Source organism: Monodelphis domestica, chromosome 2 (genome assembly GCF_027887165.1).
Source record: "Monodelphis domestica isolate mMonDom1 chromosome 2, mMonDom1.pri, whole genome shotgun sequence".
Classification (NCBI taxonomy): domain Eukaryota; kingdom Metazoa; phylum Chordata; class Mammalia; order Didelphimorphia; family Didelphidae; genus Monodelphis; species Monodelphis domestica.
This window is the reverse complement of record NC_077228.1, coordinates 207,306,186-207,323,718: the sequence shown is the minus strand read 5'-3', so window position 1 is coordinate 207,323,718 and position 17,533 is coordinate 207,306,186. Positions and strand designations below refer to the sequence as shown.

The window sequence follows — 17,533 nt, the reverse complement described above, 5'->3', positions numbered from 1 at the left end:
AGGAAATTCTGATCTACTGACATGAAAGAGAGAAACTACAATACCTTATGGACTGGGAAGGGGCCAGTAGAGTACAGTTAATTAAAAATCTGACTGAAATCTCCATATTCCAGAACTGATATGAGTTTTTCATCTCAAAAACCCATTCAAACCCTGGGACCTCAAGATATAGAAGATTCTACAACCTCCTAAATGGGTAAATACAAATAAATAAATAAAAATAAAAGCAGTCCCAAACTGATGAGCATGCAAACTAACCATCATTCCCAATACTAGAATTGGATCCTGCATCCTTCTGTAAGTGACTCCTCTGTGTTTTAAGATTTTGCTTGGATCCTGATTTCCCATGTTCTAGATATTCTCTCCCCCCACAATAATCTGATGCTTGAAGCTGGCTGCTTTTTGGTTGTTTGTTTGTTTTTTTCCTGTTCTTAACTATCTCTAGATTTCATTGGCTCCCATTCTGGAATCATGGATCTTCAATTAGCCCTTGTTGAACTCAGCATTTTCTAATCTTTGACTCCTTTTTGGCACAGAATTCTCAAAGAAGTTGGTCCCTTGGAAGAGTCCATCTTCAACTGTTTTGTCCAAAACTGAACTATCTAGAGACTAGTGTTCAAAACTGGACTAAGGGCTCTGCTCCTCCTGGACTATTCCTCAAATCAATACAGATCTGGAAATTATACCTTTATTTTGTTATGGAAGCATGCTAGAGAGTAAGCAGGAAAGAGAATGTAAAGTGAACATGTTCTATGTAGTTTTATCCAGTTTGTAGGTCAGTTCACAACAAAAAGGATTTGCCACATTATCCTGAAGGCAAATTCTTGCTGTAGTTCAGGAGACATTAGGGTAGCAAGTACCCTTTAACTGACTGATGAAAGACGGATTTAATTGCCTCAAGTTAGCTTGACTTACAGCTTACTACACACACACACACACACACACACACACAAGATTTCTGTAGCTACTGCTTTGAAAAAAAGCTAGTATTGGGGCAGCTAGATGGCTCAATGACTTGAGAATCAGGCCTAAAGATGAGGGGTCCTGGGTTCAAATCCGATCTCAGACACTTCCTAGCTATGTAACCCTGAGCAAGCCACTTAACCCCTTTGCTTAGTTCCTACCATTCTTCTGCCTTGGAACCAATACACAGTGTTGTTTCTAAATCAGAAGGTAAGCATTTAAAAAAAAACAAACAAAAAAAAACTAGTACAAAGTCTTGGGTGACACACCAAGGGAGAAAAACCCTAAATTCATAAAGATTTTCTGAAAACCAAGTCTAGTTGGTGGCCATTCAGAGAAGAGAATTCAAGAAAAGTAGGGATTCTTCTGATAAAGACAAGAGAAGAGCACACTGAGATCCTAACACTTCATAAACTGATGCATTAGCACACCAGAACCCAACTTCTGGGAAAGCCAATGTTGCCTGCTACTAGGTTCCTTTCTGCCTCCTTCTTCACCGGTACTTCATCTAATTATTTTCTCAACTTCATACTATTCTTTAAATCCTTCCTTTTCTCCCGCTAAGTCCTTAACTGATCTTTTCCTAATAGAAAGGTCATGGTCTCTTAAAAAGTAAAATTAATGTGAAAATCACACCAGTTCCACCTCCAATGCTTGTGTATGGATGACTGAAATGTTAGCTTTCTAATATTAAAAAATAAGCATATATCCTGAACAAATAACTTAATAGCTAGCCAAAGTACTCACCATCAACTTCAATAGCTTTTAGGGTATCTTGAAGCTCCTTCTCACTTAGGACAATTCCCAAGTTCTTCAGGGCAGATTCCAAATCATCAACTTGGATTTTTCCTTCAAGGATGTGGCTGATAATATTTTTTAGTTTTTCTAATTCTATATGTATACAAATATCAAAATAGAAAATATGAAATTGATGAGACTAATGAAATGCATGATTTGGAGAATGTATAGGGAATATCTAGAAAAGAACTATGGAATAAAAGGATGCTAAACTAAAAGCCTGGAGACAAGAGGGTCTAGTTTCAAGTCTTTCCTCCAATACTTATTTGTTTGCAAATACATGGGTGAGTGATTTAATTTCACTGAGCCTCTTGTTCCTTATCTGCCATATGGGGAGATAACATCTGTGATGGCTTCCTCCTGGGATTGTAGTGAGGCTCAAATTAGATAATGTATATAAGGTATTGGCCAGGTTCGTATTCTCTCAAAGCAGCCCATTCTATCCTTGGACAATTCTAACTGTTATGAAGTTTCTCCTCACATAAAGAATAAATTGGCCTCTGGGATAGCTAGGTGGCTCAGTGGATTGAGATCCAGGTCTGGAATCAGGGAGTCCTGGGTTCAAATCTAGATACTTCCTAGCTGAGTGACCCTGGACAAGTTACTTGGGCGACCCCAGTTGCTTAGCCCTTACCATTGTTCTGCTTTGGAACAGATACCAAGTCAGAAAGTAAAGGTTTACTTTTTTTTAATAGAATGAATTGGCCTCTTTACATCTGGGACCATGTGTGCTATACTATATATTTACCTATTTGAATGTGACTGACAGAATGACAAAAGAGTAATCAATAAATACTGGTTGATTCATTTAAAAGAAATATTTAACAATACAATGCCTTGCACAAAGTTTAATATGCAAAATATTACCTAGAAAGCTATTATTTAAAACAGTTTAAGAGCATACTCCCATTTGATAAACAATTAAAAATGAGAAAAAAGTTGGGATGGATGGAAGCACTTCAGTAAAGAGTTAAATCACAGATATTAAAAGTTACAAGAAATGGGGAAGTCTCAATACTATGATTCTATGGAGCTTCCCAGATTATAATCTGTCTGTCTTGATTAAAGGCCCTTCTTAAACCAAACCAAAAAAAAGTTATAAAAAATATGCCAATATAAGAAAAGAAAGTTTTCATCATTCTTCTTTAGAAATTCATACTCACTTGCTTTTTCCTTCAATTGGTGCTTTTTAATCAAATTATCAACAAAGTTCTTTAAGTTTACAGTTCCATCAGCTACAAAAGAGAACAAAACAAGTAAAATGTCCCAGTGAAGACACAAGTAGATTTTATAAAATCAGATATAAAATGTAAAGTATAGACTAACTTCTACCCACTTCCTTTTGTTTTATATAACAGTGAAACTAAAAAGATGTCTCAGAAACTAATAGGGGATTATTTCCTCCCTACTACAATGATTTAATAAAAATTTATTTTTTTTGGTTTTATAATGGGGAATTCCAAAAGAGCATAGATGTAAACTGTTCTTTATTTGAACAACTAATATTATTCAAATGGAAAAGCCACATGATGATCTTGGCTACAGATAAAAGGAATAATGACAGAACAGAAGCTCCTTAAGTAGGGATTGTTTCATTCTCTGACTATGTCCACTTACACTGTAGGATTACTAGTTGGCACATGTTAATAAATAAATGCTTGTTAATTGATTGAAATGGAGTTCTACATTTCTACTAGAAAGAAAAACAAAAGCTATATATTGCATAACCTGTACTCACATATATTATATTTTGCATAACTATATATATATTCAGAAAAGGAATATTAGATATTAAGTCAACTTGGAATCTAGAAACCCCCAAACTTGTAGCCTAGTGAGATTCCTTGACCTCCAGTTTAGTTAGCTTGAAAGGTGAAAGCCTCAAATTTGACCTCATTATTAGAGATTCTCTCCCTGAGGGGAAAGTTCAACTTCACAAATTTTAGACAAACAATAGACTTTAAAGTAGTTTAGGTGGGGAGGGCTAATCCCATCAGGCCCATGTTCCCCAAGAAAGGTATTTCACCTTCCTACTTTAATGGCTCTGAGGAGTTTTTCATCCAAATGGTGAGACTCCCAAGGGTTCATGATCAGAGCAAACACAATTGGGGGACTCTGCGAGGGCTTGAGGCACATAGCATGCACCCCGTCTCCTTAATTAAAAGGTGGGTTTTCTGACTATTTTAATAGTTCTGTGTTTTTTCCAGTTTAACAATACTATATACATGATCCTTTCTATAATTTTAAGATATTTCTCTGTTCAAAAAAAATTATCACGAAGCAATCCTAAGTGTGTAGAGAAATGAGTGTGTTATTCTCAAGGTAATAGTTATTAATATCTAAGTAAAGCTGCCCCTACCTCCCCACACCCATACAAGGTTATTCTACCCCCTCCTTCAAGTAGAACAAAACCTTTACAATCTGAAGTCAGTTTGTCTGGGGATTTGCCTGGGGCGGGTGTCCCAGACCAGGCCCAAAGATCAAATCTTAAGTACCAATCATGAGTATTCTTTTGCTTTGGATGTCTCTCCTAGGGAAGGTTCTTTCCCAATCTAGCCCAATGGTTTAACATCAGACTCTCCCAGATAATCCAGTCCTGACTTCCTCTTCTCTCTGGATATTTCTATCCTTTATTTCTGGATTAAAACCTTTGTCTCCAATCCTTTAAAATATTAATTTGCTTCAATGTACCCACAGTAAAGCTATTCTTCAGTTTCTTAAAGATGTTAATTTGTTTGAATGTATCTATTGTAAAACCACTGTAAAGCTATTCAATATTCTGTATCCAACAACTTGAAATGTTAATTCTATTGCATTTTTTCCTATAAATTGGCAGTGCCTCTTTAATCAGAGGACATTTTTGTATCTAGTCTATCCCTGGTTGCTCCAGAGTCAGTCTCTCTGGGTCAAGGGCTCCCAAGACATGGCCAGATCTCTCTCTCTCTGTAATTCTTTGGGGTCATTTGTCTTAAGTCAATGATTTAGGTCAATGACTCCATCTGTCTCTGTCTCTGTCTCTGTCTCTGTCTCTGTCTCTGTCTCTGTCTCTCTTTCTGTCTCTGTCTCTGTCTCTGTCTCTGTCTCTGTCTCTGTCTCTCTCTCTCTCAATAAAGCATTATATTTTAAGTGATGGTTTTTCCTGGACATATTTTTGAATAGTGGTTAAAGAGGGTATACTTTGAAAATTTTTTTAAAATTTTATTTAATTGATAAAGAACATTTTTTCCATGGTTACATGATTCATGTTCTTTCCTTCCCTTCCTCCCCCCACCCCCACCCCCGGTCCTGTAGCCAACATGCAATTCCACTGGGTTTCACATGTATCCTTGATCAAGACCTATTCCCCTATTTGTACGAAGGTTTGGAATCTATATCCCCAATCATATCCCCATAGAACCATGTGATCAAGCAGTGGTTTTTCTTTTGTGTTTCTGTTCCCACAGTTCTTCCTTTGGCTGTGAATAGTGTTCTTTCTCATAAGAAATTTTTAAGGTCCCCTCAATTTCCACTTCACACACTAAGGATGAGCTTCCCTGAGTTAGACTGGTCTTTAGGAAACAGATTTGTAGTTCATCACTGGGCCTCAACCCTCCAGCTTGGCAGTATATGTCAGAATGTGTGTTCCAATGGCACAGCTTGAGGGAATGCAGATCAGCTCCATGCTACCATGAGGCAGCCAACACTTGAGTAGAATGTAGCTCTTAGGTCTATTGGTTTTAGTAACCATTCTAAATTCAAACATTTTTGGTAAAGTCAAGAGTACTCCAATACTTTTCTTGAGTAATAGGGTATATTTAGAATATCTGGTACTCTAATTAAAAGGTCCCTAGGTGTTAAATGACCTCAGAATAGTTAGCTTAACTATCTTAATGGCATAAGGGAGGGGGAAAGGGAAGTATTTATTAATTATCTATTATATGCTAGGCATTATACTAAGATGTTTATATATAATATCTAATTTGATCGATTTGAACTCTGGGAGGTAGGTGCTATTATTATCCTAATCTTACAGCTGAAGAAGCTGGAGCAGAAGGAGATTAAGTAGGTCATCCAAAGTCACACAGTTAGGCAGTATCTGAGACCATATTTGAACTCATCTTCCTCATTTCAAGACTGGTTTTCTATTCCCTGTACCACCTAGCTGCCTCTGCTTCCTTCAGAAAGGAGTTTTATGTAAAAACCCAGTATGAATTCTCTCTTGGCACACAAAGAAATAGAAGGACCATAGGGAAAAATATCTGGTCTCTGTAAACTGGGAATAGGGGGTGTCAAGTGTGTTTATGGAACCTGCAAGTTTGCCTCTATTTCTTGGGAACTTGCCTTAAGAGAAGTTCCAGAATGAGCTTGCCTTAGACTGAACAATGGACCACCAAGCATCCATTAAGAATCACCCTTTTTTGTCTTAGAAGTTTCCCCCATTGTATCTTAGGCCATTCCCTGGTACCCCAGGCTCTGGCTACAACCTCCTTCCCAAGCCTGTTTGTAACCCAGTCAGTGTATGTTTCCTGTCCTTAATTCCCCAAAAGGTACATAAGACCCCAAGTTATTTTGCTCCCCTGAAAATCTCCCTTGGCAGTAAGTTTTCCCAGAGACATTGCTCCCAGACTCCCAGAACTTTGGTTCTTTGTAGTATTTAGCATCTGACTCTTTGTAGTGGCTGAATCTTGAGCATTGTCTCTCTTGTCCTGATGAAAGACTTGTTCTTTCTAACTACTTTAGTAGTTCTGTGTTTTTCAAGGTTGACAGGGACAACCAGCACTAGAGAGAAAGACCCAAGAAATAAATGGATAAACTGATAATCAGATTATGTTTTAGGACACGGAATATTATGTTGGGTAGTTGCATGGAATTCCTATCACACATTTCTTGACAATCCTGCCTTAATAAGTCCTCTCTCCTACCTTCTCCCTAAGCTAATCAACTCACTGCTTTTCCCTCCATATTCTACTTTAAGGAAGAAAAAACATGAAGCATTGAAGATTATTCCTGAGGTAGTTAAGTGATGTGGTGGATAGAATGCCAGAGTCTAGACTCAGGAAAACTTCAATTCAAATCTTACCTCAGATACTTCATAGCTATCACCCTGAGCAAGTCACTTAACCTCTGTGTCTCTGATTTTTCAGCTGAAAGAGATAGTACCTACCTCACAAGGCTGTTTTAAGGATCAAATGAGATAGTATTTGTAAAGTGCTTAACTCTGGCTTAGCACAAAGTAAGCACAGATAACCCAAGATTAATTTGAAGTACTTACCATCAACTTGGACATTTTTCACCATTTTATTAATCTCTTCATTAGAAAATGGTACTCCTAAGCTCTGCAAGGTAGGGGCCAGATCCTTGACATTGGCTTTTCCATCAATGACATTCAACATAGCATTACCCATCTGTTCTAATTCTATACATAAATATAAATCAAAATGTAAAATAGTCAGATTAGTGAGTCTAAAGAAACATAAAAATAACTAATTTGATGGATTTTTTTTAAAATGACTACTTTGGATGAAATAGCAATTGTGCTTTTTTAATTAAGCAGAAAAAAGTAAACTTCATGCTAATAATAAAAGGGCACACATTTCATATTTAAGTACAGACTAGAACTAGAAGTTCATTTTTCTAGTGACAATATTATTTTAGTTAATCCCATTACTGAATCTCCCAGAGGTTGGAAAAAAAAAAGAACTCAAATGACTAAATTGTTTATGAATGGATCCTGCATGTTCCCAGAAATGGGAGGGCTGAATCTGAAAGAGGACAATCAGATCTGAAGAACCAGAGCTCCACTTCAGGCTACTAAAACCAGTCCTAAAAATGATTGAATTAAGTTTTAATTTGGTTTGCTTCTTTCCTACCAAGTAACTGAGTTTAAAGAAGACAATAAACCCTTAAGCACCTGAAATCACCTTTTAATCATCTAAGCATCTAGGACTAAGGCTAATGCATTTTTCCCAAGCAACTGTGACTGTGACTACCCCTCCTTTCCGAAGCTTCAATGAAATCACTTAGACTGTTGCTTTTTCTTTTCTCCCTAAAAAAAATCATATAAGTACTCTACTTTTTGTAGATCAATGGAAATTCCCATTATTACTTTTCTGTATGTCTTTTCAGAGACTGTAAATCCTTCCAGGTAATAACTCTGTGTGATGTTTCTGATTATAATCTCCCTAGTCTTGTTTTAAAAATTAAAGACTTGTTATTATAACTACTACTCTGGTGGTTCTGATTATTTTTCAGGTTGACACTTGTTAGTGCTTGATTAGCAGTGAATGTGAGATAATTTCTAAAGTACCTGCAACTTATCACAAGCTGTCTGACTTCAAGGACTATATGGTCTAGGGCTGGTTTTATCCATTGGATACTCCCTTCTGTTCTTCTCATTTGTCTGAACTTTGAACCTCAAGGCAGTTTGGGGTCTCTAGATGTTACTCTACTCTGGGGATTCATTTTAGGTTTGGGTTGGGTTAAGGGCCAGGTTTGCTCATGAATGCACCAAAGGAATGAACTCTGGGCCAGTTATACTCTACTCGGGGGATTCATTTTAGGTTTGGGTTGGGTTAAGGGCCAGGTTTTGCTCATGAATGCACCAAAAGAATGCACTCTGGGCCAGTTATAACAGTTTCGATAGTCCTAGTTGAAAAGGCTGGCCAGGATCTCCTTAAGCTCATTGGTACTTTAAAAGCACTTGATCCTAAACCAAGCCAGAATAATTCTCTTCCCCATTCCATCTCACATACATGTACTCATCCTCACACAAGCACTATCCAGGATGGCTAAGAAATGCAAGCAGAGTAAGAGGGCTAAGGTGGAGCAGAATATTAAAGTTCTGTTATGGCTCTTGTAAAACTCTTCCTCTCCCCTAGATTATAAACTTCTTGAAGTCAGGGTCTATCTTTCTTTTTTGTATTTTATTTGTATTCCCTGTGTTTGGTGCAGTGGTAACTAATAAAATGATGAAACTGAAAAGGGGTTGATTAAAAACCTTTTTAAAAAGTCAAATTTGTATGTTTTAGAAGTCACAGAGGTGCAGTAATACAAGAATTGCTTTGAAATTCATACTCACGTTGACCTTCCAAAAATTTTTTAGTTTTAGATAAAACATCCATAAAGTCCTTTAAATTAATGGTTCCATTTTCTACAAAAGAGAGGGAAAACAATTCATTGAGAAGAGTGGCAAGGAGAATTTATAAAAACAGGTCTATCAATAAAAAAAATTCAGGTAAAGTGGGAGTCTGGTGAACTAAGCCATTTACTTTTTTATATGACATAGTGATGGTCTAATAGAAAGAGCAGCAAATAGGAAGTCATTAGATCTAGGTTCAGATGCCAGTTCTGCTATTTCCTAACTGAGTAACCTTGGATAAGTCATTAATCTTTGGGAGCCCTGGATTCTATGTCTGTAACAACAATGAGTATACAATGAGTATGTAAGACTAGAATGACCTCTACCTTCCCTTCAGGCTGTACTTTCCATGATCAATCCTATGATTTTCCATGAAACAAATTTGAGAATCACTTTTTCCCAAATTGTGGGTTTATCATATCTATGTGTGGTGGAATGTGGGACCCCAAGAAATCTTGGAGTCCTGATAAATAACCTGACCTCTGCCCTCAGGAATGAGGTTTGGTCAGACCAGGTGCAAAGCAAATACAAAGGTCTGCAAAGGAACAAAAGACAACTTGCACATCCCATTCATATGAACCGCCTAGATGGATATGTAAATATGTGATAACTTAACCCTCATGTATATGTACTTTCTTTTATGCCTATACCCCAGATATCAAAACCCCTCAAAACCGCTCTAATTTCCCCCTCCCTACTTCTCTGTATACCCCTTACTTGTCACACAGGCAACCTTGATCTTGCCTCCTGGCCATTTAACCTTTTCCTCTAATAAATTTCTCTTTTTTCTAAGATTTGTTCAAGCCTTGTAATTCCTCTCACTACACATACAACTAACTCCTATCCCTTTTGTAATCTCCACAGAGCCATGGTCACAGAAATCTTTCAGGGAAGGGACCTGCCAGTTGGTCAGAGCCATTTCCCATTATTCCCTGGCTTCCAGGGGCCCAGAGACTCAACCTGGGAGAGGGTGACCAGAATGTCCAGATGCCATTGACATCAAATGAGAAGATGCCAGAGGATTAGGGAGCCATCTTTTCTAGCTATATGGAGAAGCCATGCATTCTTCAGGTCATCATCAGCACCTAGCACAGGGCCTGGCACATAGCAAGGATTTATTAAATATTTACTGATTGAATTGTCCTTTCGCGCCTCAGGGGAACATGGGGTCCAGTCTTTTGTACGGCAAAGACTCATCCAAAAGATCTTTTTGTCATAGTACATCATACATTGCTATACTACAATTTATTCATCCGTTTCCTGGTCGTTGGACATATGACAGGACTGAGACTGAGAGAATGGAGTCTGTTCTGAAGTGGGAAATTTCTGAAGAAGTCCAATCACAGGGCATATTATCATCAGGATTCCCAAGGAACATTCTCATGGGTCCCAACTGTGGACAAGCCTCTGGCAGTGATTGTAGGTTAGAGACACAGCCTAAAACGCCACTGCAACAGTCTCTCGCAATCATTCTCAGGAAAACAGTTTCACTCATGTAACGTTTAGCACAAGAGTGTCCTCACTGGGGAGAGAGGCTATGTATGTTATCAAATGTGAGACAATTTACATAAGAGAGAGCCTATAGGAGGGAGAGCCCAGGAACGGTTTATATGACCCCAGCTTCAAGTAGAATGCAGAACTTTTAAGATCACAGAAAGAAACTTTGTGAAACAAATGTGGGGAGAAAACCCCCCAACAACCTCCTACAAAGATAAATCAGAATTTCTTATTCATCATCAGGAATTGCGTAGTACAGAGAAACTTTTTGAGTGTTATGAATGTGAGAAAGGCATCAGGATTGACTCAAACAGTTATCTGAACCCCAGAAAATTCATTCTAGAAAGAGACTACCTTTTGACTATAAAGACTATAGAAGAGTCCAGCAGGAACTCAGATGACATTAAACATCAGAGAATCTACATTGAAATTAAATCCTAGACTTGAGTGTGGAGAAGCCTTTTAACAGTAGGTTTTTGAATGAATACCAGAGAATTGACAGTGGAAAGGAACTCTGTGAAGATCATGGATATGGGAAAGCCTCCTATCATTTCAAACCTCATTAGATATCAGAATTTGCAATGGAGCCCCGTGAATGTAAGTAATGTGGGAAGCTCTTCAAACTGAGTTCAGCATGCCTTGATCAGAAAATTCACACTAGATTGACTTTCTAAGTAACAAATATGAGAAAGCCTTCATGGAGCACATCTTTATTACATTTAAGATAAATCATATTTGAGAAATATCCCATGAATGGAAAGAATGTTGGAAAGTCTTCACGTAGATCTTTGATGCTATTAAATGTCTGAGTGAAAAATAACCCTATGAATGTACATAACTGTTAAAGTTCTCATCTAGAGCTTGGACTTCATTCAGCATCAGCAAAATTGAAATCTGATATTTGAACCTTTGATGGAAGTAATATAGGAATGAGACTTACGATTTGTTGCAATTCAAAGTATTCAGACTAGCCCTAGATTTTATAAAGCTTTTGATATTTAAGACCCTGACATTCCCAGGGTAAAAGACTAGAATAGAACCTGTGAGTTTCTTTCTTGACGCAACTGTTCTCCCTAAGCACTCTTACTACAGTGAGCCTGTAGACACTGCCTTCCCTGCATATTATCAAGTTGATGACCTCGAACTTATGAAACAACCCTTTCAAGCCTCTTGAAGAAGTCATACCCCCATCAGCTTAGCTTTTACCTGTTGACCACCTCTCTTTTTAGTCTGACTTGCTTTGCTCTTTTTCCCAACAACAACAACAAGGACAAAAACACCAGGTCTGGTTCTGTGCTCCACCCACATCCACAGAGACTCCTCCTAGCTCAAGCCAAGGAATTTTGCCTCAACTACTTGACAGGATGGGGAGGGTGCCATGATGTTTGGGAAAACTTTTGATTGGGTATCTTTGATTATCAACTTTGTGCTATTGCTGTCCTGGGTTTGGGGTGGTGCCTATCTATGTGTGCTTTCTGGAATGTTTGGGAAATGGGCAAGTTTTATAAGATTGTTTAGATATTTGTTACCACAGTTTTGTGTTTTGGCAAAGGTTTGTGCTGACCTTCCTTAAGGTAGAACTAAGCCCTCACCTTTTCCCAAGAAAAGATACTTTACTTTCTTGGGATATTTTCTTTATGATCAGAAACCAGAGGGCAGAGATCAAGGAGGGAGGGGAGTTTTGGATTTGGGAAGTTTACTGACAATGGAATGACAATGTGGATGTATTTAATGCTAGAAGTTCAGGACAATCAGGGCTGAACCCCTGTGCCCTGTCAATGTGGGGCATACCCTAGTTTGAGAACCCTAGATTGAGTTAGTAGCAATCTGAGAGATATATATCCACATATACATGTGTATGTGGATATAGATAGGTAGATAGATCTCTGTGTGTGTGTGTGTATGTGTGTGTATCCCCAATCTCTGAATTTTTTCATTTTTGACTTCTGGGACTAAATAAAAATAAATAAATAAATAAATAAAGCCTGGAGGTACTTGTCTGTATTATAAAGTCATGTGTAAGGATCCTGCAGACTGGCTAGTGGAAAACACCTCTGCAGGACCAACTTTACTGTCTGGGCAATGCACCACCTTGAAATCACAGCTCCAAGATGCATGGACCCATCTCACATGTTCTCGAGGATCGAATGTTGAATCACTGATTTCTCAAAATTTGACTCTACCTTAAATTTGTCATCTGGGTTTTTAGCCCTGAACATACTCTTCATCAAGCTGTATCTATCCAGTCATCTTTTGAATAGATCTTCTCTGGGTGTGCTGTTGAAACTGTGATGTAAAATTTTCTAATTTTTTCTTTTGGGCTACAGCCCAGGATTGGACTTCTAAGTAGCTTTTCCTCAGAGAAGTCAAATGAATTTACAAAGACCTACAATAGAAGGAGGCTGCTAACTGCTGGGTTCAGTACCCACAGTAAGGCCATAAAACTGTTTTAGATCTTCAAGTCTCTTCAAGTTATGTATCCAGGATCTGAATTATAAGAAGTTAAGATAGTCCACCGAGTAGGGGTCTCAAAGACCTGAATGAGAATAACCTGCTTCAGGTTCAGGTTTCAGAGAATAGTAAACCATTTTCTCCAAGTTGAAAGGCAAATATGCTCTTAGGTAGAGTTCTCTCCCTACATTGTATTGGCCCATTTCTCTTAACTTAGTGTTGTGTCTAGACAGGGCCAGACTCATGTAGCTGGGCTTGACCAGCCTCCCACCTTACTTAAGCAGAGAAGAAACCTGTGACCCATGGCTGGTCATTTTGTGTCTGTATTGTGACAGCATTTGCCATTATATATAAACCTATCTGTAAAGATACCCCTTTCCTTAAGCAAGGCAGTCTAAGCTAGCTGAGTCCTCTGTAAGAAAAGATCCCATATACTACTTGGAGTTATTAGTAAGATACCATGTGCAAGGCCACTAGTCCTGCTTTTGAGTGCTACTCAAAGTTGAAGATTGGCAATATATGCCTCTTGCCCTCAAATGGGGACAAGAAATTCTAAAGTTCTATTTTTGAAATCATGGTATCTGACCATGGGTTCCAGGCCAGGTTGGGAGGCAAGTGACTGGGGAAGGTTGAATGGACCAGAAGTCAAAGTGAAGGTGAAAATCAGGTTTAGAGTCAGCAAATGGGAATGTTAGAAGTTAGGAAGTTGTAAATGGGAAATTTTCAAAGAAATAATAGGATGCTGGGCAGTAAAAGAAATGAAATGGAGATAAATTGAAGAGTTGAAGAAATTCAGGAACTTTGAGGTCAGAGTATTAAGAGGGCCATCATGTGGATTCTGCAATCAATGAGGATGATAAAGGGACAGGATGAAGAGGAAGACTGAGCCATTTGTTGATAGCATTGAGCAGGATTGACAAATATCCTGGAAATCAATAGATCATATTTTCATAGTGTGAACTTGAAAAGAGAGGTTGATGAGTGTAGTTTTCTTTGACTAAAGTATTTGTGTTTGCTTTGGTATTTCTGAAATGTATTTTAGGATGGTACAAAATGTTTTTCTGAACTTTTCTCTGAACTTAGATATTTTTCATTATATTAAATGTAGGTTTTGGAAAAAAAATATTTATTGATTGGGCTTGATATAGGGATACAGGCTTCCCCTAGATACCCCAACAACAACCCCATATTGTGTCCCAGTCAAAGTTTATACAAAAAAACTCATTTTTCCTTGTATTCCTGTAGTGCTAGAGAAGATGACTTTGATCCCTTCTGGCCTCTTCCTTCATTCTTAATTATCACAAATTGACACTTCCTAGCTTGCTCCTGATAAACATCTATTTTATATTACAGGTATTTGATTATCTTCTAAACTGAACAGTTCACTCCCTTTTGACTTTGAGGCACAGAACATAACCACATGACTCATCTTGGGTTCCAGAGGCACAGTAACATGCCATCATCATCCCATCTGTAGTCATGTAGATCCTGTTGTTGTATATAAAGCCCAAAACACAGCTTTTCTAGGAGGCAGTGCTCCATCTGCACACTGTTTTCCTGGTCTTGCAATATGACTTCCAAATTAATAAATGACTCTTTATTTTTAATCTAAGTTTTGGAGTCTTGTATTCTTGCAAAGGACAGCCTGTCCAGATCCAGGGTTTTACCTCAAAGCTCTCCCAAATGAGATAGGATATCATATAAAGTACTTTGTAAATCTTAAAGTGATTTGATAGAAAACAAAAACAAAATAAAAAACTCAACTATGATTCAAAGATAGAAATTTTGGTTATTTCATGGGAAAGAGCATATATATACTTATATATGTACATATATGTGAATGACATCATTTTTAGAGAATCTTATTAAATGACTCTTGCAAAATCAAAAGACAGATGATGACTCTGATTTGACTAGGAATTGGTCTTGCCTACTTCCTGGAAACCACTTCTCTGTCTTAGGTCTGAATTTTAAAGAGGACAATCAAATCTAAAAAACAGGAAACCCATTCAGGAGAAACCCACTCCCCAGTCACTCTAGCCTCTAGCTATTATGTTTTTCCCAAACTTTAGTGAACTTCAGAAACCTGGCTGTTGCCCTCTCCCTTCTAAAATACTGTTTAATCACTGTCCCTTTTTCTGTAGTTCAGTGGAACAACCAGTGCTATGTTTCTGTGTGACTTCCTAAATCAAAATCTGTCTACACCAATTAAATGAAAATTGCTCCTTCATTATAACTACTTTGGTGGTTGACTATATAAATATATGATTTATATATATACAACTAAACATGTATATACATGTAAATATACATACACAAAAATATTAATATATACACACATATATATGCAGCCTTCACACTCTGATAAAGTAACTTGGCATACTACTCACCATCAACCTTCACAGATGCCAATGTCTCATTAATTTCATCAGGATTCAGAGGAATTCCCAAATTGTTCATTGTAGATGTGAGCTCACTGACGTTGACTTTCCCATCAGGGATTTTGTTGAGAGTATCACATACGACTTTTAGTTCTATATGTATGTAATAAAGCCATTTGCAAAATTATTAAGTTAGTGAGTCTAGAGAAACATTTAACACATGATGCAGGGAATGAATATGGTTTCTTAAAGCTGTGGTTCTTAGGACTGGGCACTCAATGAAGTAAATTGAAATCTAAGATACTCCACAATGCCTGGAAACCTAAAAGATTGGTGACACCCTTGTTTTATGAAACCTCAAACATCCCTGGATCACCCTAATCCTATCTAGGATAAATAAATTGTTCAGTCTTAGACTGAACAATACATTTTTAAGTACCCATTAATCTCACCCTATGTAGGATTATCAGATATAATAAAATCTTAAATATTGTTCTTAGAAGTTTTTCCCATTGTATCTAGGCTCTTCCAGGTATTACAGACTCTGGCTAGAATCCTCCTTCCCTAGACCCCAGGTAAGCCAATCAGTCTTTCTTCCTTTCCTCTACTCCTTTAAGAGTATAAAAGACCCCAAATTCTTAAATTTGATGGAAAATTCCAATTCATGGTGCATTTTCCTGGAGACAGTATGCCCAGAGTCCCAGAGCTTGGCTCTGTATGGTGTTATGTATGTATATGATCCTGTGTGGTGGCCATAAGAACACTGTCTTTCTAGTCCTGATTAAAAATGTGTTCTTTGTGACTGCTTTAGTGATTCTGTGTTTTTCCAGCTTAAGAATGGCATTTGGAAAAATGCTAAGGAAGTTATGTTTTATTAAAGTATCATTAGTAGAATATTAACACATACCCTTTTAGGCTATAAGCACCTTCTGAATTGGAATTGACATTTTTGTCTCCTAAGCACCTAGCACTGTGTTCTGGCATAGAGTAAGTCCTTAATAAATGGTTGCTTGTTTGAATAATTAATGCACAAAATGAGAGGATAGAAATACCTTGAGGAACATGGAAAATTCCTAGAATTCTCTTCTGTGATTATAACAGATTAGTAAAAAATGTTAGCTCATTTCTCATGTAAAAAATTGAGTATACAATATGTCCAAATATGGTCATCAGCTGCTGAATTTTCTGTTTTGCCACTTTTTCCCTATCAATACCATCAACCTTAAAGTAACTTTGGTTTCTCCAGAGTTTGCTCTGCTCTTGAAATTCATGTAAGGATGATAATGGTGGACAAAGAAAAGTTTTTAACTTACCATGACCCTTAAAGTATATACTCTAAGAGAAACTATAATCCTCCCATCACTCCTCCTCATCTCCTAGATCCTTCTCTTTCCCTTATTGTCCATGCGGAAGGAGAAGTTAAAAACTTTCAGAATAGACGATGATATAGCAGGAAAGATAAAGAACTAATGATATACTATACCCTCTTGGGTTTTCCAGGACATGAACTGGCCTGAAACTGGGGACGAAAATATAGGTAGTAAAACACTTCCCTTTTGCTAGTTCTATGTTCATTCTAACTTGCTAATGATAATCCAGGACAATAACCTTACTCATGCTTCAAGTAAAAGCTATCTAGCTCATGTCTCACCTCCTGCATAAAGATTTTTAAGATCATTCCAATCCACAGAACTCTGAACTCATATTGTTTATAAATTTTCTCACTTGTAGCAAATTATTCATAGTTGTTCTGTAGTTATTTAATACATATTGACACTTAACTTTTCTTTATTAACTCTTATATCTTGCCTTTCCCAACCTAAGCTCTATGAAAGCCAGAGCCAAGCCTGATACATCACCAATGGGCCAGTAGCTATCAGTAAAATGTTCTGGACATAGTGGACATTCAATAATATAAGGAGGAATGAACAAGGGTAGATTGAAAGCTGGACCTGGAGTCAAGAAGACCTGAATTTAAATCCTGCCTCTGACACTTAGTTGTGTGACCAGCAGGTTATTTAAACTCTTTAAGGCTCAGTTTCCTTCTCTGTAAAATGTACATCTAAAAATGCCTGTCTCAGAGGTTCAAATAAAACACAGTATGAGAATACTCCACAAATTTTAAAGCACTACATAAATGTCTGCTATTATCAATATTAAATATTGGTTAATTGACTAAATACACAGATTTTTATTGCCAAAATGTTTATATGTATAATTAAATATTATTATATGCATATATATTTTAAAATGAGGTTTGGACATTCCTGATTTGCTACTTAAGGTTATCCTCCTATTTAATAAAGCAGTGAAACAGGAAATAGGA

General features: G+C 37.3%; 1 protein-coding gene across 18 annotated transcripts in view; it reads right to left on the bottom strand.

Annotated features, from left to right (window-relative positions):
• Positions 1-17,533, bottom strand: part of EFCAB3 (EF-hand calcium binding domain 3) — a 722,802-nt gene that overhangs the window by 521,755 nt on the left and 183,514 nt on the right. For all 18 annotated transcript variants that reach the window (XR_008916397.1, XR_008916396.1, XR_008916398.1 and 15 more), the window contains exons 64-68: positions 15,217-15,360; positions 8,819-8,890; positions 7,013-7,156; positions 2,925-2,996; positions 1,711-1,854 (exon numbers count right to left, since the gene is read on the bottom strand). Coding sequence is in view for 15 of the 18 variants with exons in the window: in XM_056817026.1 (XP_056673004.1) it covers positions 1,711-1,854; positions 2,925-2,996; positions 7,013-7,156; positions 8,819-8,890; positions 15,217-15,360 (576 nt within the window). In the remaining 3 variants the exon portion in view is untranslated. The remainder of the gene's footprint in view (positions 1-1,710; positions 1,855-2,924; positions 2,997-7,012; positions 7,157-8,818; positions 8,891-15,216; positions 15,361-17,533) is intronic.